This window comes from Trachymyrmex cornetzi, unplaced genomic scaffold, assembly GCF_001594075.2.
Source record: "Trachymyrmex cornetzi isolate Tcor2-1 unplaced genomic scaffold, Tcor1.1 scaffold104, whole genome shotgun sequence".
In the NCBI taxonomy this organism is placed as follows: domain Eukaryota; kingdom Metazoa; phylum Arthropoda; class Insecta; order Hymenoptera; family Formicidae; genus Trachymyrmex; species Trachymyrmex cornetzi.
The window spans coordinates 27,507-53,224 of NW_017295587.1; the positions used below are offsets into that span (position 1 = coordinate 27,507).

Sequence of the window (25,718 nt, forward strand, 5' to 3'; positions counted from 1 at the left end):
TTGATCTTAAAAAATATGATTTATATTTCTTTTTGTTAAAAATTTTGTTCATCGATTAAACAACAAGATTTTTATTAAACGAATCTCACAGCATGTTAGGTTAGGTTAGGATTAAAGTTCCAACTGTTTCAAGCAGAGACATTCTTTATCCACAGAGCACTAGTCAGAAATATGATCGAGTTTCATGAGTTCACCACAGTTTACGACACAAGATTTGTTCCTTGTTATTCGAACTTTTTTGTTTTCGATCTTTTCTCCTTTTCTCTCTGATGCTTAAATATATATTCTATTTCACTATAAGTGCAAAAAGTATAATATAGTGCCGCTACAAAGAATTATAAAAAATGAAAGAGTAGCCGTATAGTAAAGTAATAGTAGTCAATAGTAGTGTGTCACGATGTTTGTAATTTTATTATAACTTGTTCAATTCTTAGATTTATTCACAAATTGAATAAATATCACTGAAAAATGACGCTATATCACTTCGGAAATTGTTTGGCATTGGTATACGTACCATACTATTTAACTTACAAATATTCTGGCTTGTAAGTATTATATTCTCGTTTCTAACCTAATTTTTAAATGGACATACAGTGAAGGAAAGTATTTCCAGGTCGGAGTACGGTGCATTCTGGAAATGCAATCAAGCCGGTGGTATTTACATATTCACGCAGCTCGTAAAAATGCTAGCACTTGCAACATTTTTTCCAACCGCTGACAATGTGGGGGAAGAAGGTTTTGATATCTTTGGAGTATGTATTGTTAGATATTTTCCCTTTACAATTAAGCAATAATTATTAAAATTTAGTGTGCTCAAGCTGACAAAGCAGCTAGCCTGCTCGCCAAACAATTAAACGTGATTGATTCTTATCCTTAGTGAACAAATTGATAATAAATTTGTTGTCAAATTAATATCAAGTTCCTGTGCTATATCATCATAACCAGGTAGCAAATTAGCAATCTGACGACTCAACTGGAACATACATATTTTGTGTCGATGCAGGTATTGCATCATCTCTGTATAATTTTTTTTTAAGTTCCTGAGGAAATTTGTCAAATGTATTTTGCATACTCATGTCTTGATTTCACAATTTTACTTCTCTATGATTATCCTGTAGAAGATTGGAAGCATCTATCTGGGTAGTAAAGTCTTTCGAAAATAGGTCTTGCGAAATCTTACTATAAATTTTGTTATCAAGAAGAATACAAACAAAATATGATTTATTAGATGATGTCGACAAAATGCTAGCACATATATAACAAAATCTGCTGATATAATTGATAGCAAATTGACATCAAAAACCGAAGATCTATCATTTTCATTTAAGTTGACCTTTCATTATATTTACCATGATATTGATATACTTCTTATAAGAAAACATCTAAAAGTCCTATATAAGAAGACAAGTTAGCTAGTCCCCTGGAGAGATTCTCTAGCTTTTTCGAAGTATGATTTCTGGGTGCAAACTTTGCTAGTGTGTGTAAAATATGAACTTATTCACATAGGTTACACATCAATAGATTTTATATATATTTATCACCAAATTGCTGATATTGAATATAACAGAATTTGTATCAAGTTCGGTGCCTTTTTGTCAACAATATTTGTATTTTCAACAGACTTGGTTGACTGAGTATTTATAAATACAATAAATTTCAATCAATCACTCTGCAAACAGACTAACAGCTTTGTCCAGCTTTACATATGGTTATTCTGTCACATTTACTTTATATTATCTAAAAGTAAAGAACATCCCTAATTTATTCTTGCTTTCATAAAGTTTTGCATCCTTTTATAAATAAAAAATACATTTTAGGAATTTTTAAAGTCGTCTATTGATCTGGCAGACTTGGTAGGAATTTTGTTGGTACTAAATAGTATACCTGGCAAAGGGCATGCCAAGGTATTAACTGCTGGTATAGGATGGGCAGGAGCTGAAGTGCTGCTTACAAGATTCTTGTTACTCTGGGTTGGAGCGCGTGGTGCTGAGTTTGATTGGAAATACATTCAAAAGAGTCTTGAATCAAATGTCAATTTGGTAAAAATTTATAATCTATACTTCATGATGAGAAATTGACACATGCAAGGAAACTTAGATTTGTGATTTATTTTTAACAGGTGCAACACATAACGACCGCAACATTGGTTTGGTTATGGTCTAGACATGATTTACGGCGTGGTTTAGTTCCTATAGTAGTTGGTATGCTTGTACTTACAATATATAGGCCACTCATGCTAGACTTTCTTTCATCTCTTTTATTAGCTGGTCCATGGTCAACACTTATTATTAAGGCGATCACTACCTTTTTTATCGGCACAACAACGTTGCATATTTACGCAGGTCTTGCGCATTCAATTGGAATTTTCTGAAATTCATATATGAATTTATGTACATATTTATTGTAACGTACGATTGCATTAATCGTGTCTCCCATTTTTTAATAATACCATAATTGTACATTACATAATAAATGCTGCTGTCATTGCATTTACATTATACTCTTTTATCTTAATAATTTTATATTCTAAATTTCACACATAATTTGAAAGTACCTCACATCAAGTATTACATTCAGCAATAATTTTGCGAGTAATAACCTGTGTAGTATATTATATGCGAGAAGAGAAAAGATTTTTTTAAACTGATATTATATTTTTCTTATATAAGAAATTTTTTTAAGAGGATAGGAATACCAAAGTATATAGATTTTTCTAGATACAATAATACTATGAAAAATACTTTTGCATCAGTGCATGTTACATGAATTTTTGGTCATGTCACTGGACACTGATTTTCTTAATTCAGAATATACAGTATGTGTGAATATTTTTATTCAATTTTTTAAATAAAAGATATAAATAAATTTAAAATATAGAAATGATTATTTTTGAATTCTAAATTTGATTAATAAAGCACTTATAATTTTTTTCTTATGATAGACTTGTTACTTCGATTCATATCTTCATTTTATGAATATTCTTTTGAGAACAATGGCCGAATGTGATCTCTCATTTTAGCCTTTATTGTAAAGACTCCGCTCTATTGTAGTTAATGGACGTTAGTGACTGCAGGTCTGTATATACATAAATATTTGTGGTGACAATCATTTTAGAATAGAGTTCGCCAATAACGAACCTTGATTCAAAACTAAGTCAAAGGTAACAGAAATAATCTATTTTTTTCGCCTTTGAGTATAAATCTTTTTGAAACAAACTAAACCCTATTGATTAATTTTATGTTTAAAATATAACACAATGAAAATTAATCAAAGAGACTGTAGATGAAACATACTTGTAATTATTGTATATATAATTTATTATCATTAAAATATTCTATACTGTACTGGGTTGAAATTATAAAGAAAATTTTTTTTAAATAATAAATAATTTATTAATCTTGCTAATTCTTGAAAATGCATAAATTGTAAAAGCAGAATATTTCCCTAGCTTAATATGTTAATATTTGATTTGTTTCAAAGAGAGTTACACATTGGAATTTCCATTCTATCTACTCATTGGGAAATGTATTTATACATCTGCTAGAAATATAGAACGTTCCTTGTTTTAATAACATATGTAAATGGCGGACCCAATAAATCAATGATTCATAATGAAGTCAAGTTTCCTTAAGTGTACATATATATATGAATATATCAAGTACGTATTTTTTCAAATATATAATTTAAGAATCTGCTCAGGGACACAACATGTCTGTCTACAGACCTGACCTCCCTTTTATTTCACAGCACGTTGACAATGCTGGAATTCAAATTGATCATTGGCTAATATATATTACGCACATTATATCAATAAACTCTCGTGAGGTGAAGGTTAACGAGAATGTGAGGGGTTTGTCACAAATGAAAGTGAGACTTTTTATATAACGTCGTTTTGTTTAGTATGTTTCTATGCGTATTTCAACCAATGTATAGAACGTATACATTATTTTCATTATATTATTTCTTTTCTATATAAATAAAATATTCTTTTTATTTTTTTTAAATATGACAAATTTTTTGGGATAATTTTTCCATAATTAAAAATTGTATTTATACGTAAAAAAATCCAATAGTATCGATTTCTACAACATATTAACGAATAATCTGTCTTTACTGGACATTACGAAACAAGCTGATACTTTGCAGTTTTATAAATTTGTTTTGTCAAGTTAATCATGTATGACCTCTATCACGTAACTGAGAAGAACTTATCACGTGTAGATACAAGTTTGATGTACTTTCCCCTTATCATCTCATAAACTATGTGACGTTTATTTACGTAGGTGTACCGAGAAAAATTTAATGCCACGGGCGTCATTTGCATTTACGAGTTTGTTATTATAAACAAGACATATAGGTATTCTTTATTTGTTAATATAAAAAAAATTTAGAGTTACAAAATTTAGAGGTACAAAATTTTATGATAAAAGCTTATATACCGAAAAACATGATAAAACATGATAAAAATACGAAATCCAAGTACGAATTTATAATGTTGAACAGTTGTTATTAATTATTAAGCGAACAAACACGATTATCTTATTATCTTAAATATAATATTCTTAAATTTATTTATTATAATATTTTCTAATTAAATTTTTTTATACACCTAGGCATATTTATTTAAAGCTTTATTTGCAAATAATACTTATTGCAAAAGATTATTCTATTATATTTCATACAATTTTTTAATTAATTATTTCATGAGAATATTTACAAAAAGCGATGTGTTTTTACACGTGTGCATAGGTATATATTTCAGGATTCTAATATTAATCCATAATACGTACGTAAAAGATTTTCTTGGTAAGAGTCATTTTTCTTCAGTTAACGGTTATTTTGACGCGTCACCAAAACAGGTTCCAAAGTTCACGTTTTGTCTATACGAACAAGTTGCTCCATATATTGGCGTACGTGATGTAACCCAACGGGTCAGGACATTAGTGATCCGGCATCTCTTCATTTAACTCAATGACGCCCGAATACACGCGCCTGGATGGTCGTTTGCCAAACGATTACGTGAAAATAGGAAAAACAACCGTGGACTTTGGACGCAAGATCCGCCAAGAAAAACGCGAGCCGGTTTCATCAAGCGTAATGTATGCAATTTATGCTAATCAAATATGTATTAGAGCATCGTCAATAGCATAGATTGTCAAGTTTGCGATAGCAGAGAATTAGACAAAAATTTGGTTTAAAAAAATACTTATGTCAAGTCATTTCTGTTAATCGAAAGTTTGTATTATACAATACAGTAGAAGTAGACTATCAGTGAGATAGTTCTAGGAGTAATACTCGATTACTAACAGCAATAAAAGGTCAACGAAAGTAACTTCACGGATAGAAGATAAGACTTTTTAAATTTTTTATGACCTTATGAGAAGTTCACGTTAGTGAATTTTCATTGTTGGTGATTTTTACGATGAATATCTGATTCGGATGAAAGACGCATGTTCGCCCAACGCGCGCAAGTTTGTCCGACATTGTAGTAGAGGGGCTAACTGTTTCTTCATTGGCTCGTACACGGAGTTGTTCACTTGTGGGTTCTGGTCGATGCTGCTTAAAGCCGCGGTGGAGCCAGACCTACTAGTCGTCGGAGAGCCGAGAAGTACGCATCTATCGACCGATCGCATCTGCACAGAACAGTGTCTATTTTCGTCCGGACGGACATACTTGCATCACCTCCATGACAGAACGTGTTCCCTGAAAGAAGAAGCTAAAGCTGAAGAATCGACGAGTCTACAAGTCTCAGAAAGCATCAGTTAAAATTTCTAACACTGGTTGGCTGAACGCCTACATCGATAGCGCGTCGACAGCATATCGATCGGAGTTTCGCCGAAAAGGAGTAGGAACGGGAGGAAGAGAAATTACGATAAAAAAGGAGTATAAGAGCGATCACAACAGTGACCTCGACTCAAAGCCTAGAATCTTGGAGCAGAAAAGCGGTCGGTGAGATCGGAGCTACGTGCCGCTATTACTATGTAAATTTTCAGCGGGTGTATTTATTTGCGCGCGCGCACTGTCGTCAACGAGCAACGACATTAGCAGCAACGGCAACATTATCATTAATAGCAGCGAGTGAAACGGGCACGGGCGAAAGGGAATCGCGCAGCACGTTGCAAAGTAGATATCTGGTCTTTTCTTTGACAGATCCCAAGGAAGTCCGCAAACTGGCTCCGGAAGTGAGGATAAAGCAAATTGGAATGAGGGAGGATTTGCTATCTATAATACGGCACACGAGCAGCGATCACTTCTCGGAAGAGCTTTAGCCGGCGGCTTAACCAGGAAGTAGAAACGCGAGCAGCGGGATCAGCCAGGTTGAAGCGATAATTCGCAAGTAGAGTATACGCGCGATAGAGTAGAAGCTGCTCTCGCTCGTTGGCGGTTTTTTTTTATTTTGGAGCGACTAGCTCCACGTCGGGCTTCCTTTTGCTCCGAGAATCCTCGGTGTTACTCCTCAACAATTCCGTCGTCATCGAAAGGGAGAGAAACGGAAAGGGAAGGCCGAATATCCGGAAGACCGGTTGTTCTTCCTACGAGTTTCTCGGTTATGCCCTGGGTCGCCGCATGTTTTGATCTGTTGGCGACTCCGTTACTGGGTTACTGCCTCGCGGTCAGAAAACTGGCCCTGCAAGCCGGCCTCCTGCAGGAGAAAAAAAACGATCTCGCCGTGAGGCAGACGTCTAACACGGGGACACCCTTGAACGCTGACACCACAACCATCATGGCCCCTAACGCGGAAGAGCAGCGTCAAGGTAATGTTTTGCGTGGGTGAATTGCTTGATGACGAGGGCTGCAAGGGGGTTGTGAGCTTACGTAATATCGTCTTCTTTTACGTCACTATTTTTGAATATTCGATTTCATGTTAAATGGATAAAAGTATCTACGTACAATTAACATACCATTAACAGAACTGAGGTGTCAAAGTGTTATATAGCGAACACATAATAAGATACATAATTCCGACATACACCAGGTTCTTGATTGCATGGTAGTATCTAGTTATATAATTTTTGAAAGAAACGAAAATAATCTTAAATAAACCCGTAGCAAAAGTCACAGTCTTAATAATGTCGTGTTATCATTGTATTATTTATCTTAAATTTATATTGTATGTCCGAATCTATCAAAATATTTATTAACAAAGAATAAGCGTGGTCTCAGAATAATTATCAATTGGACAACAATTTTATATTTATTTTGTAATTGTCCTCTAAAAAAGTGCTGGCATAATTTCCTCGATAAATTATCTGTGAATTGTGCAGTATAATTAACATAATTATTTTAATAGCTTTATAATAACAGGTTTGCGTATTAAGTAGCTTTTATTGCAATTTATGCATGTGTATTTTTTTTTACTATTTCCTGCTTATTGTTACAATCAACATTAATTGATTCATTTAATAGCGTTTCAAACAAACGTTCACAGCATGAGGCAGAAAAAGAGAAATTTGAAACTTACACGTTTTATTTTGTTTTCATTTTCATTTCTAAAATATAAACACGCATATAATGTATCATGTAGATAATATATTCTCTATAGACTGTGAATTCTTACATTGTATTAGAAGCCGGTTTAATGAAATTCAGAGGAAATGAAAAGTGAAAGGAAAACAACAATTCTCTCTCTCTCTCTCAAATATTGAGGTCGCCGTCTTCGCTATCGCAATGCCCGTCCTGTTCATCTTACATTTACGCTTCTTCATTCGTTATTTTCAGTGTGAAATTAGTAGCAGTAAATATTTCATGTCATTAAAATGTGGAAAATATAAATGTGTAAGTTTGTATTATATTGTCATTATATCTCCTGTGCACGAAAGAAGATGGCTGGCTAAAATTATAAAGGATATAAATAAACGTATAAATTGATTCATTTAATCGTCATCATTTTCACTACCTTACATACAATGACTTAGGCAAATCATCGACACGTGAACAGACAATTAGTATTTCGCTTTACATAGTTCTGATTTTTTTTTCAAACTTGTTAATGCAAACTCAAGTACGCACAAGCATTGTGCTATCAATGTGTGTTTCATTTTTAATACAACGTCCACACTTTTATTTGCGACACCGTTCTCGTATTACAAACATCATTGTTATACGCAGTGTTGGATACTTACAATTCCGTCATGGAATATAATTCTGTGAAACAATCGACATAAAGTATCACGGAAGATGAAATTAAATATAACAATTGAAATATATTACAAAAGATTTTTTTAATGATTAAATTGTATGCAAAAATAAGCATTGACTGATGGGCAATTTCTACTTGTTATCACATCCTGCTTCATGACGTTCAATTTTTACACGTGCCATCATATTATTTCTAGTTAAATTATTATCTACTTCAAATAAAAAAAATAAGCACGAGATATGTGTTGCGAAAAATATAAAATTTATACAAGATTTTCTTAATAAGAACGACAAGTACTTTGTTGTCGTGTCAAATATTGTATATACATTAATTAAAATGTATACGAAATACACAATGTTTTTGTAAGATAAATAAAATACTAAAATTTATATAACAAATAATATATCTTTATACATTAAATTGCGAGGAAAGACATACCATCGAGAGACTTTTTTTCCCTCTAAAAGCTAAATATTATGTGTCTGTAAATATCATCTGCTGAGACGATAAATACCTATCTACACTGCAACTTCAATTTATCATTTTGGCATTGAAAATTATCATCACGTCAAGAACCAAATCGTATTCGTCTCTTATCTCCTAAGTTATACATGTACAAAAAATTCCACTGTTACAATTCTTACATTCGAAAAGTTTTTAGTGAATATAAGAGAAATTATGAAAATAAGTGGATGGAAAAAAATTAAATATCATCATTTTATAATAAATAATATTAATTTTCGTAAAATTTAACACACTAGAGAATCAAAATATTTCTGTTGAAATAATATATATTTGGAATATATATATTATATATCGATTTGATAAGATTTTTATTGGTAAAGTTATTTCTAATTCTTCATATTTAATTTAATAATATTTTTTAAATATGAAATATTATAAGAGAGAAAATGTCAAAAATTTTAACAAAAAAATGATCGTTTACTATATCGGTTAAAAAATTTATTAAACTTTTCAACACTGATGCAATGATTGAATTTTTAATTTATTTAATATTCAAGGATAGATGTAAATCAGTCAATACGAGCCAACACAGGTTAGGTGTGTGTGAAATCGTATACTTTATTCTTGAGAAAAATTGACAAACGTTTCAACCCTTTCGACTGGGTCTTCCTCAGTGTAAAAATAAAAATAAAATCGGTAACATATTTTTACACTGAGGAAGGCCCAATCGAAAGGGTTGAAACGTTTGTCAATTTTTCTCAAGAATAAAGTATACGATTTCACACACACCTAACCTGTGTTAGCTCGCAATGGCTGATTTACATCTATCCTAGGATTTATTCGTTGGAACCTATACCAAGATTGATAGTTATTATTTAATATTATTTTTACAAATAAAAATAAATATATTTTAGTCATATTATACGATATAAAAATATTAATTATAGAACGTTTTTTGACACGCGCGCGCGCACGCACACACACACACACACACACCATATAAAAATAATAAATTATCTCATACGCTATGCATATAATAATTTAAAATAAAAATTTTTATACTGCGCTGATAGCACTGATTAGATAATACAAATCTCAATACACAGGATAGTTATTATGTACATGTATTATCACTTTGAATTTAGATATGGGACAAAAAGATAAGCTTATCATGTAATGCTTTAAGCTGAATAGATATAAGTGTGTGTGCTTCATATTTTTGGATTTTTTTCTTAAGCTATCACTATTTTCGTTTCTCTTGTGTGAATTTTAACAATAATTAATAATAATCATTATTCAATAAAGTTAACAAGTTAGTGTATTAGTTATATATTTGTATAATTTAATCAATATAATTATATATATGTATACAAAATACAAATTCAAAAAATATATGATAGCGATAATATGCGTTACATGTTTATAAAATTCAAAGGAAAAAAAATTTTTGCTTTTGCTAAGAATAATTAGAATTTTACTGCATCTAAAAGGTAAATTATTGTTGGCTTCGGTAACGCGTGGAGAAGCCGAAACAAAGCCAGTGCACACGCATTTATAAATCTAAATATAAAACCCATTCCTAGTGAGGCACGAGGCATTATATATATTTCATTGCCCACTCGTTCGACGTCATAGTATACATTAAATTTAACAAAGTTTATCTAAAATAATCAAATTTCAATTCTTTTATCAAGTATTGTTTCTATTGATCGCTTTTGCTAATCTTGAATTTTTATATTTCTACGAAAAAATACGGGCTGGATCATTTACACGCGCTTTATATATAAAATTGTTACTCACCTGCTATTTTAAAATTATCATAAAATTGATTGAATAGCAAAAATATGATATGAGAGAAACTTTACGATATTTTAAAAATGTATAGTTTTAATATTTAATTATATATATATAAAATATTAATTAAAAATTATGAAGTGTCTGTTTTCTATATGTGCACATTTGAATTAATAAAATAATATGTTTCTATAAAAATTGCTTCTTATTTTTACAATGTAATAAATCTGTATATGTTCTGCTCATACATTAAACATTTGAATTGAGCTTTTTTGTCGTGTATTTACTAACTTTTTGCTCGATTTAATTACCATATATTACTGATAAAAAAACTCATGATTTTCATGTGTTTACGTTTAAAACATATTTTATCAGTGTTTTAATTTTGGATCATTAAATCATTTTTTTACAAACACGTGTAGCATTTATCAGTGCAGAGAAATAGACTACCGTAATGCGAAAGTGTTCATTTGCACATAACAATATGTATATTTCATAACACACGGCGTGCTCATAAAGTACTTCGTACAAATTAGATGTTTTTTGCAAATATATGTGTAAAGCATCATTAAAATTCAGGTTAATGCATAATACATATTATTCTACGTTGTAGTTTGAATGTATTTCCGTAGCTTTTGTGTAAGTAGCTTATCCACTTCTGTAGTTGACACATGAATATTTTATGACCACTATTATTTTTAAAAGAAGCTCTTAATACTATGTTGTTGTCTCAGTCCAAAGTCATGTTATCATACTGTATATACCATTCTCATGTTACTATTGCTTGCGTCTGTATAAAGTACCACGCATCAGATATATTGCCAAAATATTCACACTGTAACAAAATGCCTCGTTCAAAGAAGCTCTGACTAATAATATTATATTTAGTTATTATCCTGTAATTCTCAAAAATTTTATTGACGACATTTCAAGACAAACATTGCAGATGGGAAAACATATTTTATAAATACATGTCATATTATTTCCGGATGAATTTTTCAAGAAATAAAAGTAGTTGAAAACAAAATATGATATTTTCATGTTTTGTGCGATTTACATAATAATGTTATAATATTACCAAGATAAGCACTGATACATATTTTAATATATTTAATTAAATTTTATCTTTATTGTTATAAATTACAAGTACAATAAATCGGAATAAATTTTTGTATTTGTATATAAATAAGAGAAATATTTGAAAATTTACGTCATAATTGCCATAAAATAATTTTTAGTTATTGTATTAAATCCGAGATGGATATGCATAAATTACCTAAGTGCAAATAGAGTTTTGAATGCTTTATTGTCTACATTCTTAGACTCTGGCAAAGAGAAGGTCGCAGCAAGAATCTCAGGTCTATCAAAGTCATCGCGCAAATTCGCGGGAATCGTTATAGCCACTTGCGGTTTACCGGCTCGTGGAAAAAGCCAGATTGGACAGAGCCTTGCTCGCAGGCTCATTTGGAATGGCGTAACTACAAAAGGTAAGTACAGCTTTAATGGTTTAAGATAAATATTTATTAAACCCGTTCAATCCATAAAGATTTATTGTAATTATATGTTTTATTCTCGATTAAAAGATTAAATCAGGAAGAATTACAATATTCCATAAATTTTGTTTTAGTGTTTCGTGTGAGTGATTACCGAAGGAAGCGATTCGAACCTCATATATCTCAAGAACTCTTCCGGCTGGACAATACAGCAAATAACGCGTTAATAGCTCTCGCTCAGAGAGATACTATGCAGGATTGCGCAGCATGGCTTGCATCTGGCAATACTGTGGCAGTAAGTACTAAAACGTTAAAAGTTTCTTCACGAGAGTGCTATTGTAAAGAGATAACAATACCTTGAGTAAAGCTTCTTCTCTGTCATACCAGAGAATACCTACTGATCTATCTATATCCTCCTCAAGAATGTTCCTGTGATTACTTTTCTGTACCTATAAGTAGTATCATAGGAAATTGCGTGACAATTGATTAGATGAAGCGTCACTGGGTGGCTTCACTTACAATAACGCACAGTTATTTTCCCTTCTTGTTTGAAGATCCTGGACGCTATGCTAATTACACGAACACAACGCACGGAGGTCTACGATTACTTCTCCGGCCAGCTTGGTTATCGCGTTCTCTTCATCGAATGCGTCTGCGATGATCCAGAAGTCTTGGAGTACAACCAACAGGAGATCGTAAGACATTGCGCCGACTATACAGGGGTAGACACCGCTTTGGCCGCGGAAGATCTGCGCTCAAAAATCGCTTTTTACGCTGGAATGTATGAATCTATGAACGATAGAACTTACCCCAGGATCAAAATTAATACTGCTACCATGGATATCGAGACCTGCAAAGTATCCGGTCACATTGAAACCAGTGTGCTTGGCTACCTTGGAGATATCAGCCTCAAACCTCACACTCTTTATTTCTCGAGGGTAAACAGTTCAAGTTTTTTTTATATTTTATGATAAATATTTTTATACGCTATAATAATTGCCAAATATGGAATAATTATGTAATACTTTTGAGACTTCTCCATGGATATTCTCTTCAAAGAAGTTACGCAGTTTGTGGGTTATCTTCGTGTCTTAATACATTGTTAAATGTCAACGTTTCGTGAACATTGCAGTTTAGTTCATCACGACGAGAAGCAATCTGATACTCTCCAATTCATTGCTTCTCAGTCTGATGAAATTACATGTCATGAAACGTCGACATTTAATAACGAATTAAAAGAACTCGCAAATGAATAGTTTCTTGGAATAATTACGTATTCCATGCTCATAATTATGTATTTTACCGCTATTGTGTTTATTTTATTTTCTATTTTACTTCGCGTCTTTCAGTTTACATTTTTGTATTGTATACTGCAGCATGGCGAAAGCGAGTACAACGTGGTTGGTAAAATCGGTGGCGATGCGGTATTGAGCACCAGAGGTGAGCGTTATGCTCAAGCCTTATCAAATAAGTTCAACGCCATGCGTATTCCCGATCTTCGAATTCTCACCAGCCGCCTTCGTAGAACTATCGCAACGGTGGGTAGCATCGAAGGCCCTCGAGAACACATAGCCGCTTTAAATGAACTTCACGCGGGAGTGTGTGAAGGCCTCTCATACGAAGAGATGCAGGAGCGTTATCCGCAGGTAATTGCTATTTTTAAGTAAACTCAAGCAGAATATCGATTGTCAGCTAAAAATAATCGAGCTTCGAGTCATACATGATTCAATTTGGGACGAAGTTCGAGCAATCAATATTTTATTGGAAATCTCTTCTAAGCATGCGAGATAACCATAACAATGTTATCATGTCTATTTATAATTTTACAACAGGAGTTCGCTTGGCGCGATCAAGATAAGCTGCGTTATCGCTATCCGTGGGGCGAAAGTTACATCGACGCGATGTTACGTGTCGAGCCGGTGATTGCCGAGTTGCAGTGTTCTAACAATGTTCTCGTAGTGTCACATCAAGCGATATTACGCTGCATCATCGGATTCTTCCTTGATAAGAAACCTGAAGAGCTGCCCTACATGGAGGTGCCGCTGCACACGATAATCCGCATCACCAGCCAGGGTTACAATTACAAGCTCGAGTTTTTCAAGCTGCCGATCGAGTGTGTTAACACGACTCGCGACAAGCCGCAGAACTGCAGCGGCGACCGTACTGCTGCGGATGCTCTGATAACCGTTCCCGCGCACTTCGACATACCGGATCCCTGGAGAAATCCCGGAAACGGGCTCACTCTCGTGCAGCAGCACTAAGAGAACTAAGGAAGTTCGTTTTAAAAGTGATGTAAATCAAATTTTGTGAAATATAAGTTTAAAGTCCTAAAAAGAAGTAATACGAAGCAATGGTCAATCGATATATGATTTTGCATATGGTATTAAAAAATTTTACAATAAAAGGAAATCAAATAAACAAGATAAAATGTTATTAATTTGTATAAATTTTAATTATAATATATTTTTCTATTAAAAGGACTTATAAGATTTTCGAAAGTTGATTTATGTCACCATTGAAGCAAGGTATTCTTCGCTTACATCAAGAATTAGCTCTATATTCACGGCACTATAAAAGATTATTTACTTACTTGTTTATAATTCTGGGATTTATTATTATTACAAAGAGGGAAATTGGATCATTGTTATTATTAATATTTTATAGTGGCAGCTACATGAAAAGTATCTTATAAAGGCATGATGCATTGACTTAATTTACTTGCGATCGGAATAGATGCAAAAAAAATGAAAAAAAAATCTGATTTCAAAAGTTTTTTTATATAATAGAGAAACGCACAGATTTTGAAGTATAAATATATCTTAGTTGGCAATATTTTGTGTACCGACCGACTTTGACGATAGGTCTATAGATATCCCGGTAGGATACCGATAAAATATACCTTTTTAATAGTTAGCAATTGGAAGCCCATGACTCGAGCCCTCTACGCATCGCGGGACTCACAGTTTTGTCAATAGTTTATAGTATTGTTCAATTCATAGTAGCTCATTTCATGGATTAAAGTATATTACCTATCGTGCTAAGCATACGCACAGATTTGTATATAGAATGGATGGGGATTTGATGTTGAAAATTGTTTGTGATAGAGAAATAGTAGCGCGTAGAAATTGTCAGTTGACGCTGCGCATATATATATCATCGTATCTTTTCGTATCTCAGCATTTAAAAAAATTTTTTCCTTCAAAATATGTTGCGAAACTTTTATTCCGTGCTGTGATCGTTTTGATCAAATTTATGATCTCTTTTATTGTCACATTTTATTGCTTGAGTGCTCCATCGAATTTACAATTATGTTGAAAAAAATAACGGAATATGTTCAGATTATATGCTAGTTGAAAAATATAATTATTGATTTTAAGAGATTACGCCTTAATTATCTGGCCTTTTATGAAACGATCAAAATAGTGAAAAACTTATCTCTGGGTACTCTAAGACGTTATATTTTTATAAAAGATAGATATTAGATGTAATTACAGGAATTATTTTTCCTTTATAATGACTAATTTATATTTTGACCAGCAATGTAATATGTTTATAATTATTTGTAATTCGTAATAATCTACAAATTATTAACCAGTATATCATTTTACATATAAATAAATTATAGAGAAACTCTTTGCAACGAAATGGATGATCGAAAACAAATCTTAACATTAAAATGACTTATCAGAAAAGACAGAAATTTTACTAGTTTATTAGTGACTGATGTCGTTATAAATTATGATTTTCTGCAATAAAAAAAGAGAGCTTGTTATTTCGAGTAATTTTCTACGAAATAAGTATTGTGATTTATTGTATACAATGATTTAAACGTACAATTGATACATACTTTTATCTTTACTATTGGATCTTTGAAACAAATTTTTCTGTTATTTATATTTATAAATTTTATTTGAATTCATTATTTTAAAGACTTACCAAAATATGTATTTTTAGCGTATATAAATGTAAAATGTAAATGTAAGACGCAGACATTTAACGATACATGCATTTTGAACATGATTTAAATCAACGGTTGTGTTAAATTTTTGAATTCAAAGTCCTGCATGAGTTTGCTATGATTTCCCGTATAAAATATTATTCCGGCTAAACAAGCAAAACTTTGCGGAATAATATGTACACAAATTAATCTTTATCCTTACACGTCGTTGATTCACTGATACTTTACTGTATTTTATTAAAATAGTTTATTGCATAAACACGCATAATATTTATTTAGACGTAAACGCGAAGTTTTTTCAGATTTAATGCAATAATTAAGCTACAAATCTGATATTCGCGCTTCCGAGGATTAGCTTACTTGTTTAATAATTTACTTGCTAAAATAATTTACGTGTGCTATGCATGTCTTCCTTTGAATGAGCAGTTGATCTAGTCGATCTTCCGATGTTTCGACTGCTAAATATGACTCTACACGTTTGAACGTTGAGAAGTGAATTATAATTTGTAATATGTATATTATGTGGTTAAGATATATTATTCATAGTTTGAAAGCTTTAGAGTTTTTTATTTGTACACTCTGAATAAATTTTTTTTACAAAGTTTGTCTTTTATATATCTCTTGTTTTAATCTCATTTTTTTATTATATAAAAGATAAGGATAATTAAAAAATCTATTTCCTTTGATACCACTAATATATAATATTATACCTAGTACAATAAGTCAGAAAAAATTTCAAACCTATTAGGCACACGAAAAACTTAAGGCAGCAAGACGGCAGTAAGGAAATCAATATATTGGATTGGTTATTTACACATTATAGTCTTACAGACTCTACTGTGATTAGTTAATTTGCTTACTGCTTACGTTTTACGCTTAAGTTTTTTGTGTGCCATGACTCTTAAAATAGATCTTTAGAAATTAATAGATCCTGTATTTTAAAAAATCAAGTAACTAAAAAAATTTAACCAGAAATTATAATCAGTTATAATGTTATAATGTTAAAATTGTTTGTTTAAAATTAATTTATTTATCTGGATTTATACAGTACGAAATTTTCCAAGTGTAAGCCGGAAACTTTCATGAATACTTATAAAAATATACGATTCCGAGAATTGTTTAAACTTTAAAATTTAAATTCTCGAAAATCAGAAATTATTAAAACATAATTAAATACAATGATGAATAAAATAATAACTTTAATAATTTCCATTGCAAAAATAAAACCTTTATTATTACTTTCCTTTTATTTATATTATAAGCAGAAGGAGATCACACTCATAACTTTTTTTATTATTAAAGATCAATTGTACTTTGATATATAGATGTAAATATATAAAGATATACATATAGCTATGTAAAATAATTGAATAATCTGCAGAAATCTTTATAGAATAATCAGGCAAGTTATGACTAGCAAATCATTTCAATTTCACACATGACTAGATAGTTTTTCATAAATACAAGAATTGTGACATCGGTTACTTCACTAAACGGAAAATATTGATTATTCTTTTAGAGTTTTTATATATCTGAAACTAATTTGACAATATTACTGTAAAATTTTTTAAAACAAAATTATAATTTATAAATTTTTGTCACGAATGACGAAGGTAATATCATTTTAATGAGTAACGAGATATCATACGAACATATATACCCTGGACTTTCATTTATATTAATTCCAATAATGCGCCATATATTGAAGAATATATTGAATTCGGGAATTTTCCTCACTCAACCTATTCCCATTCAAAGGTGTCGTACTAAATACCCGATTTCATTAATTTTGACGTATAGTCTCTTTGTTTAGCAGCCAAATGCAAATCCAAACTTTTCAACATTCTCGCTTGAATTTCATGCGTGTTGGACTCCCGTTTACGAAAATCATTAGCTAGAATTGCATCTTTGAAATGCAATGATTCGTTTTGTGAAAAATTGTCGAGTCCGATCATATTTAATGAGCAGGACTTATTTCGCGATTCCCGTATGATGGTTCCCATGAATTCAAGGGCCATTCTTCGACAAGTATCGAAACCTAGTAATTGTATTCTTTTACTATGAATGGCATCTATGCGGTGATTTTTCCAGCGCGTTTCTCGATCTATTATTTTAGCGAGAGAACTGGGTGTCCCAGGTAGATCGTGAAACACTTTAGTAAGAATTTCTTTTGTTAGGTCTTCCTCACTGCCGGATGCGTCTGTAAAACAATGAAAATATTTTAATAGCATAAATTTGACGGTTACGGTCTTAAAGATTATGAAAATAGGAAAGTAAATATCAACTCATACATAGGGTAAAATCAGGGATTATGGCATGGGCTACTAATATGGAATAGTGGCTTATTTTTTAAACAAAGCATTGCAATCTGGCGGTAATCGCTGAAAGTTATTGCAACTGTTACCAAACATGTCATAACAAGCAATGAACTCGATCCGACCAACCGTTTTGCTACAATTAATATTTACTCATTTTCGTTACGTCAGAAGATTCGGCAGCTTTTTTTAAAAAGTGTTCTCACAAACTAAAGGTAAGTTTTTTTAATGCTTATATTGCACAGACGCTTTTAATAATGTTGCATGAACAATATTATGCAGATTAATTGCTATTTTAAACTTGTTTATTGCTATGGAAAGACTTTATTTGTCATATGACGACATGCAGGTAATGTGGAATACATCGAGGGTTGAGAATATGGAATAGATTTCATGCATGTTAGCAACTTATTCGTGATCAGATTAGGTTAGGTGAGATTACAGCATGTATTCTATATCAGTTTATTTGCGATTTATCAGCTTATTTGCGATTTTTTATTTATCCATGCGTAATAACGTTCGTAATGATGCTATTATATTTTCTGTGTATTGTATAATATATATATATATATATATATCATTTATTGTGTTATTTATTACTATGGCCAAAATTTCATCGGTATTCCATATTACATCCCATTTTTTAGACCCCCCCATTTTCTCACTTTTGACTTTTTTGTTAATATTGCGTTGGACTTAAATTTTGGCGACTTTCATTTATTGGATGTTGTAGCTAACATATTCCTCAAGAGTTCTGTGTAAATTTGAAGTCTTCATATGCATTTATATCAGAACAATGTTAATTTAAAAAAAGCTATTCCATAATCCCTGCTTTTACCCTACATGGAAATATGAGATATTTTACCAAAATATTTATTTTGTATGCATTGCAGTTTGTATTTTGGCTTTGGAAGATAAAAAGCAAATAAAAAAAGCATTTAACAATTAAAAAGTAAATTTTCAATTTGTGTGTGCAAATTTTATTAAAAAATTTTATCGTATAAATTCAGGATATTAAAATTGCCACTTATAAATAACCAACATTTTTTAAACCAATAAAACAATTCTTATTTTATTCCATATATCATGCAGACAATACGGAAATTGATGTCATTTATTGCATTGAAGCTCATATGTGAATTTGATGAAACTGTGCTAAGACATTTTACGAGAATGATTTTCACTTAATTATATGTATACAGATTGATGTCATTCCACAATATAATTTTTATATTATGTGAAATTAAATTTCACGCAGAATCTTTCAAGATATCTGTAATAATTGATATAAGCCTTGTGGAAACCAACTCCAAACTTCTCTTGTTTTCAATGTCGACAATAGAGAAATCAATTTCTTTTATAAAAATGTCATTTTATTATGATAACCAATTATTATTTATAGATAAATCATTTTAACATGATAAAGAAAAGTTCAAGGTTTGTCGCAGTATATTAGACAAAGGAAATAAACTTCGATTAAAACTTTATGAAGGTCTAGAGTGCACGACATTTTTTTTTATCGCAGAATGTTACAAAAGTTGATATCGAGTACCTTGAGTCATGCAATGCTTGAAAAAAGATTTGAAAACAACAGGAAAAATTTTGCATTACTCAGATCGCTACCATCATCGATTTCTGCGACGTATGTGCCTTCACTGATCTCTCGTTGTAATTCTAGGACTCTGGCTAAAGCCAACTGGAGATATTCTCTTGTATTTGGATCCTGCAGAAAGATGATACGCCTATAATATTTACACTCGAATACACATTACACGGAACGCGTACTTACGCTAAAGACATTTTTGGAATATTAATTATTTTATTTCTAAAACGTCAGATATCTTTATTTATTAATTGAAAATTATTTATTAAATAATTACTTATCTATCTCCTACACTTTATTAATTAATAATTTAAAATGCAAAAGAGAATAAACTTTTACATTGTTAATAAAATGAAATATGCAAGAAAACTTTTTTATTTATACATTCCATGTAAAAATTATATTGATAATCTCCATTAATCATATTTTAATGACATAATTAATAAGTTTAACTTACCGCGTATTGTTCAGTGTTTTTTATTCTTTTAGAGTCACTGCCAATGTCTTCTAAACAAGGTGCCTGAATACACACACACAATAATTGTATTAAAACAATTTCTTATATAATTTTTTACAATTTTAAACATATATCTCTATTCTGTTTTATTAGGAACGTTTATTTATAATAATATCGCGATCACTCTGTATATTAATTATTTTATAAAAGTATAGATATCATCTTTATCATAAATATCTTACCGACGAGTATCTCTTCATTATGATCTGGCTCAGCGTTTGTCCATCTATAACTCAACGAAAAATTGATTTTTTACGCCTCAGAAATTTTATTTGTCATTAATTACAGTAGTAACAAATAAATTTCTGCTCAAAAAACCCAAAAATGTTATAAAACAATAATACTCAACTATTAAAATTGTTACAGTTATTATAACTATTTATAGTTATTTTTAATTCAATTTTCGCGTTTTATTTCGCATTTTATTTATATTAAAGGATAGTTATACAGAAGATTGGTTGTACATTGAAAAAATATACTAATTTTTAATAAATATTTGTTGGAAATAATACTTACATTTAGTAGATATAATATTTTATCTACTAAATGTAAACATATATTTATATTTTCAACAATTTAATTAATTTTATTTAAGTATCATCTTTTAATAATGTAAATATTTAATTAATATTATTGAAAAAATATGCTATGCTATAGTAAATTTTTTCTCAATATATTTATTTTATTTTATTTAAGAATAAGATGAGAAAATAAAAACTGCTCAAATGTGTAATTATCCAATTCAATTATAATAGATCAAGGGATTACGACTAAAAAAAGGTACTTTAATATTAATTCAGTACAACACAAAATTCACATATATTAAAATAAACATTTTTATCTAAACATGAGGTCATTATCAATGTTGTAATAATCGGTAATAATTAAAATGATACATAAAAATCGCACGATAATTCGGAATACAAAAATCAAAATATAAGTCAGACCGTAATTAACAATTTGAAGCAATAATAGAAAGCTGTTATAGATGACCATCATTACAGTTCTCTCGCAAATCAACGTCAATAGTCGTCAATTTAAACGCAATTCTGCAATATAACGACGATAGTGGATCATAATCAACCCGCCAATAAACCGTGTATAACAAGAACAGATATTGTAACTGGAATAACACATCAAAATTCAGGCTTGCACAATCCTTGAATAGCGAATAATTAACGTCACATTTTACGAAACTTGTAATTAAAACCGCTTTGCAATATAATATGTAATCAAAGTTGCAAATCATATAATCGTTAGTATTTAAAATTATTTTGACTTATAATCTTTTAGTTTATTAGTCGATTTTTTTAATTTATGTGATTTAATTTTATATGATATTGTCTAAACATTATCACAGGAAAATTTAGTATATGTCATAATAGTTACAGATTTTTCATTGTACGTTGATAATGCCTTGTAAGCATTAATTTCAGATCATTGTGTATTAGCTGTATGTACAATATCCATTATGTCTGAATATATAAATGTTTTCGTGAGATTATATGAAGTTAATTATGTTATTGTTTTCCAATCTCAACATCTGTTATGTCAAATTCGTGAAAATACACGAATCTAATATTATATTATTTAAAAATTCGTTCACTATACTATGCGACATTGCTACAAGAATAAGCACTCTAACAAATTATCAAATTTTTATAAAACGATGACATTGTAATCTTTATAATAAAATTAGTACAAAATATGAAACATATAGAATGAAGCTACAAGTTTAGTATCCATTTGTCTTAATACGTCATCTGGAAGTAATGATATCTCGTGTTACTTACGCGCTTCTGCCTTCAACTACAAACGTGCAGCTCTATAAGTTTATCCCTCAAGTTTGGATTAGTTATCCGTTGTATCCTTGTTATTTGACGTTATCGAAGTATATCGAGAGGTTCTCTCGCGCTCGCAGACACACGGCTTTGTGCCGCGTAAAATTTCTTCATCCAATCCTTGCTCGTAAAAAAAAGATCACCTTCTTTGTGTTCTGTTTATCACGAAAAATACAGCATTATCGTTAACTACAAGTAGACTGTCAATGGACACGACCGTTGACTAACGTCGATGGTTCCGTACTACTAACCCCCTCATTTTCACAACCGTTGTTGAAGGGGGCTCAGGCGAGGGCGTCTGTCTACCAGGTCTACCTTCAATCCCCTTCGAAATCCAGCTGTTCAACCGTCGTGTAAAAAGTCTAACCAAACGAACGGCAGATGCAAGAACCCCCTTTTCTCCTCTCTCTACCTATACGCGTGCCCCGTTGAAGGGAAGGACGACGAGTGGCACGTGCGAGCGAGGATACGTTGCACGCGTGTCGAGGAGTCTCGTATCGATTATTTTTACTCGACGTCCAAGTGATTTTTGCATGTGTACGTTCCCATAAAATTTATTTACGCCAAAGAGAAAACAATACAGTTTTTACATATGGTACATACAGTTACAATCTTTGTTAATGCAGTTCAACCGTATGGAAAATAAACATATGGAATATATCCTAATGTTAGCTCGATGCGAAATGTATACAATGCTTCTAACAATATACATATACAAGCAACATATATACATATATGTCTTCAAATCGAGTTTTTTCTTGATGAATACTTTATGAATCAGTAGTTTTAGTACATTTCGTCTTTATAATGACATACAGCATGTAATCATCTCAGACATTATCTTGATTTTTGAAGGTTTGCTTTATTAAATTATTTTTTGAATACTTATTTAAACATATTATTTTAAATACTTGTTTATATTAACTAATTAACAACAAGTAATATACACCATATATCTAATTTTTGTTTAATGCAGTTAATGCAGTTCAACCGCATGGAAAAGAAACATGTGGAAAATATCCTAATGTTGCCTCTTCCTACGAAATGTGTACACAATGCTTCTAACAATATACATATATACATATACAAGTACAAGTATATATACAAACAATATATATAATATACAAGTAACATATACATACATATATGTCCTCAAATCGAAGACTGTATGAGTATCAGTAATTTTAGTATATCTCATTTTTATAATGATATACAGCGTGTAATCATCTCAGACATTATCTTGATTCTTAAAAGTTTCCTTTACTTAAATTATTTTTGGAATACTATTTTAAACATATTATTTTAAATAATTATTTTAAATATTTATTTATATTAGCTGATTAACAATAAGTAATATACATCATACATTAATTTAAATATAAATAATATTACAGTGAGAAGCTTCTTATAGTACAAAATTTTACTTAGTCTATGATATTTATATACTGTAGACTAAGTAAAATTTTGCGTTAATTTGCTCATATAGTGTCAATACATTATACTACAAACTTTCGAACGATAGAGGAAAACATTTCTATGTAATGAGCATACTTTGAAAAGACTTATATAATTTATATATGCATCTGTAAATGCATAAGTAATGCTAGCTATTTATACACAATTCAGTTGAGCTAAAGAGATTTTAAATGAGTTTTGTTTCATGTCATCTGTTTCATATTTTCACGTTTTTACTCTCATAAAACACTTGTAGATTTAATTTAACTCGGTGAACCAATTACCACCATAAAAGAGATAATGAAACGAATACTTATCAGCTCGATGTCGTTGTATTTCTTACTTTTTAATCTTTTTTTTACGACCCAGTTATTTCTCGTGGCAAAGAACAAATTCAGTTTTCGTTGTTTATACGATTTTATTAAATTTATATAAAAAGATTAATGTTATTTTTGAAAAACTGGTTCCTAATTTCTTAATTATTAAATTTTCTAATCTCACTAAAAAATTATTTATAACTCTTCTTAATTCTCTATATTCAATTCAATTATACATCAATCTTCAAAAAAAAGTTTGATGATGTGAAAAGTATATTAGTCGCTTGAAAGAACTCTTTCGAAAAAAAGAATTGCAGTGAATTTGCACAAATGCTATTTAAAGTAAAGTACGTATCTGAAAAGGTACGTAGTGTAGTGTAAAACATACATATATACTCAAATTGATATTCTTATAAACAAAATGATTACAAACGGCATCCATAATCTTTAAAATGATTACGGAAATATTTATTCGAATAAAATTCTGAACTCTGTGACTGCATTTCTTTTAATCTTCGTAATAGAAAATCTGCAGCATTACCGTAAGGCGACTGTCCTGATGAAATTTTAATTATTTGTTTGATGCTCCAATATTATCAGCAGTGATAGTATTGCGACCTGCATTACAATTTACATTGATACCTACTTATACTTCATTTTGCTTATACTTCAAATTACTTACGAGATCGATTTTCGGCCACCACGGGAGGCTTAGTTTCTACACTGCCCATTTCAAATACCCCGGTTGAATTAAACTCTTGTGTTCGTCTTCGAGCCGTGGAAGCGTTGGTCTCGTTAATGCATCGACTTTTTTGTAAAAAAATATTTTCCTGCGTAATACTGCTTTCCGTTCTACTTCTACCGCAGACAGTGGAACCACCAGGTAGACAGCAACATAAATATTTATTAAATCTATGGTAGAAGGACGGGAATAATCATTAAAAAACATATCTTTATATTATCTTTAAAAAACAGAATTTTTCAACAGTAAATTTTGCAAAGTCATATTTATGGTCTTTATATAAATAAAACACATTTTTGCAATCATACATATATATATATATACACACACTGTTAAAAATGTCATAAAATTTAATATACTTTTAAGTTACATAAATTAAATTCAATTTTATGACACTAAATTAAATTTAATGCATCTGCAACTGAAAAGTATATTTGTGTACATGTACATGAAATTTAGTGTACTTTTCATAAAATTTTGCGAAGTTTAGTACATTTTTTATTAAATTTTACGTAGATTTGCAATTTAATATAAGTAAACGTTAAATTTGTTATTTATAACTTCATTTTCATTGACAACATTAAATATGTTTAATGTACCTGCTTGAAATTTGCTTTCGCTACATGTAACGGAAGCAAATTTCTGTTTTTTTAACAGTGTGTGTGTGTGTGTGTGTATATATATATATATCTATAAAGATCATTATTTTACGAGCAGAAAAAAGTTATACTGATAAGTAGAAAATGTGTAAACAATCTTCTCATACAAAAGTTTGCGGAAGGATTTGCATTTTGACGAGTTCTTACCAAGTATTGCAATGATGAAAAAATTATTACATATTCTTTTGTGAATATAAATTGGTTTAGCTAATGAGACTATTTCAGAATTGAAAATTGTAAGATTAATATACTAGTGTAAGTTTTGCATAATATATACTGTGTAAATTTTGTTTCTCTCAACTATTATAATAAAATTTGAAATGTCATTTTTTAATCGTGATTATTATTAATAATAAAATTTATTATTATTAAAATAAAAGTATGGTAAAAGTTCCGATTAGGGGACCCCCCCCCCAATG

General features: G+C 30.5%; 3 protein-coding genes across 3 annotated transcripts in view; 2 read left to right on the forward strand and 1 right to left on the reverse strand.

Moving 5' to 3' along the window:
• Positions 1–324: 324 nt before the first annotated feature.
• LOC108758949 (transmembrane protein 147) lies at positions 325–2,463 on the forward strand. Its single transcript, XM_018504196.1, has 4 exons — positions 325–545; positions 614–752; positions 1,818–2,039; positions 2,120–2,463. The coding sequence occupies exons 1-4, from the start codon at positions 469–471 to the stop codon at positions 2,369–2,371; spliced, it is 690 nt and encodes a 229-aa protein (XP_018359698.1). The 5' UTR covers positions 325–468; the 3' UTR covers positions 2,372–2,463.
• A 3,128-nt stretch (positions 2,464–5,591) lies between these two features.
• Positions 5,592–14,301, forward strand: LOC108759171 (6-phosphofructo-2-kinase/fructose-2,6-bisphosphatase). Its single transcript, XM_018504488.1, has 6 exons — positions 5,592–6,755; positions 11,722–11,886; positions 12,027–12,187; positions 12,447–12,830; positions 13,269–13,538; positions 13,725–14,301. The coding sequence occupies exons 1-6, from the start codon at positions 6,551–6,553 to the stop codon at positions 14,151–14,153; spliced, it is 1,614 nt and encodes a 537-aa protein (XP_018359990.1). The 5' UTR covers positions 5,592–6,550; the 3' UTR covers positions 14,154–14,301.
• A 3,190-nt stretch (positions 14,302–17,491) lies between these two features.
• LOC108758884 (uncharacterized) overlaps positions 17,492–25,718 on the reverse strand; it is an 11,392-nt gene continuing 3,165 nt past the window's right edge. Inside the window, exons 4-8 of the mRNA XM_018504098.1 lie at positions 24,581–24,810; positions 20,468–20,511; positions 20,226–20,288; positions 19,735–19,888; positions 17,492–18,050 (exon numbers count right to left, since the gene is read on the reverse strand). Coding sequence (XP_018359600.1) covers positions 17,617–18,050; positions 19,735–19,888; positions 20,226–20,288; positions 20,468–20,511; positions 24,581–24,810 — 925 coding nt within the window. The 3' untranslated portion in view covers positions 17,492–17,616. The remainder of the gene's footprint in view (positions 18,051–19,734; positions 19,889–20,225; positions 20,289–20,467; positions 20,512–24,580; positions 24,811–25,718) is intronic.

Coding starts and splice junctions, on each gene's coding strand:
- LOC108759171 (XM_018504488.1), top strand. CDS start 6,551: ATGCCCTGGGTCGCCGCATGTTTTGATCTGTTGGCGACTCCGTTACTG. Junction 12,188..12,446: donor CATCTGGCAATACTGTGGCA/GTAAGTACTAAA, acceptor TCTTGTTTGAAG/ATCCTGGACGCTATGCTAAT. Junction 13,539..13,724: donor TGCAGGAGCGTTATCCGCAG/GTAATTGCTATT, acceptor ATTTTACAACAG/GAGTTCGCTTGGCGCGATCA.
- LOC108758949 (XM_018504196.1), top strand. CDS start 469: ATGACGCTATATCACTTCGGAAATTGTTTGGCATTGGTATACGTACCA. Junction 546..613: donor ACTTACAAATATTCTGGCTT/GTAAGTATTATA, acceptor AAGTATTTCCAG/GTCGGAGTACGGTGCATTCT. Junction 753..1,817: donor AAGGTTTTGATATCTTTGGA/GTATGTATTGTT, acceptor AATACATTTTAG/GAATTTTTAAAGTCGTCTAT.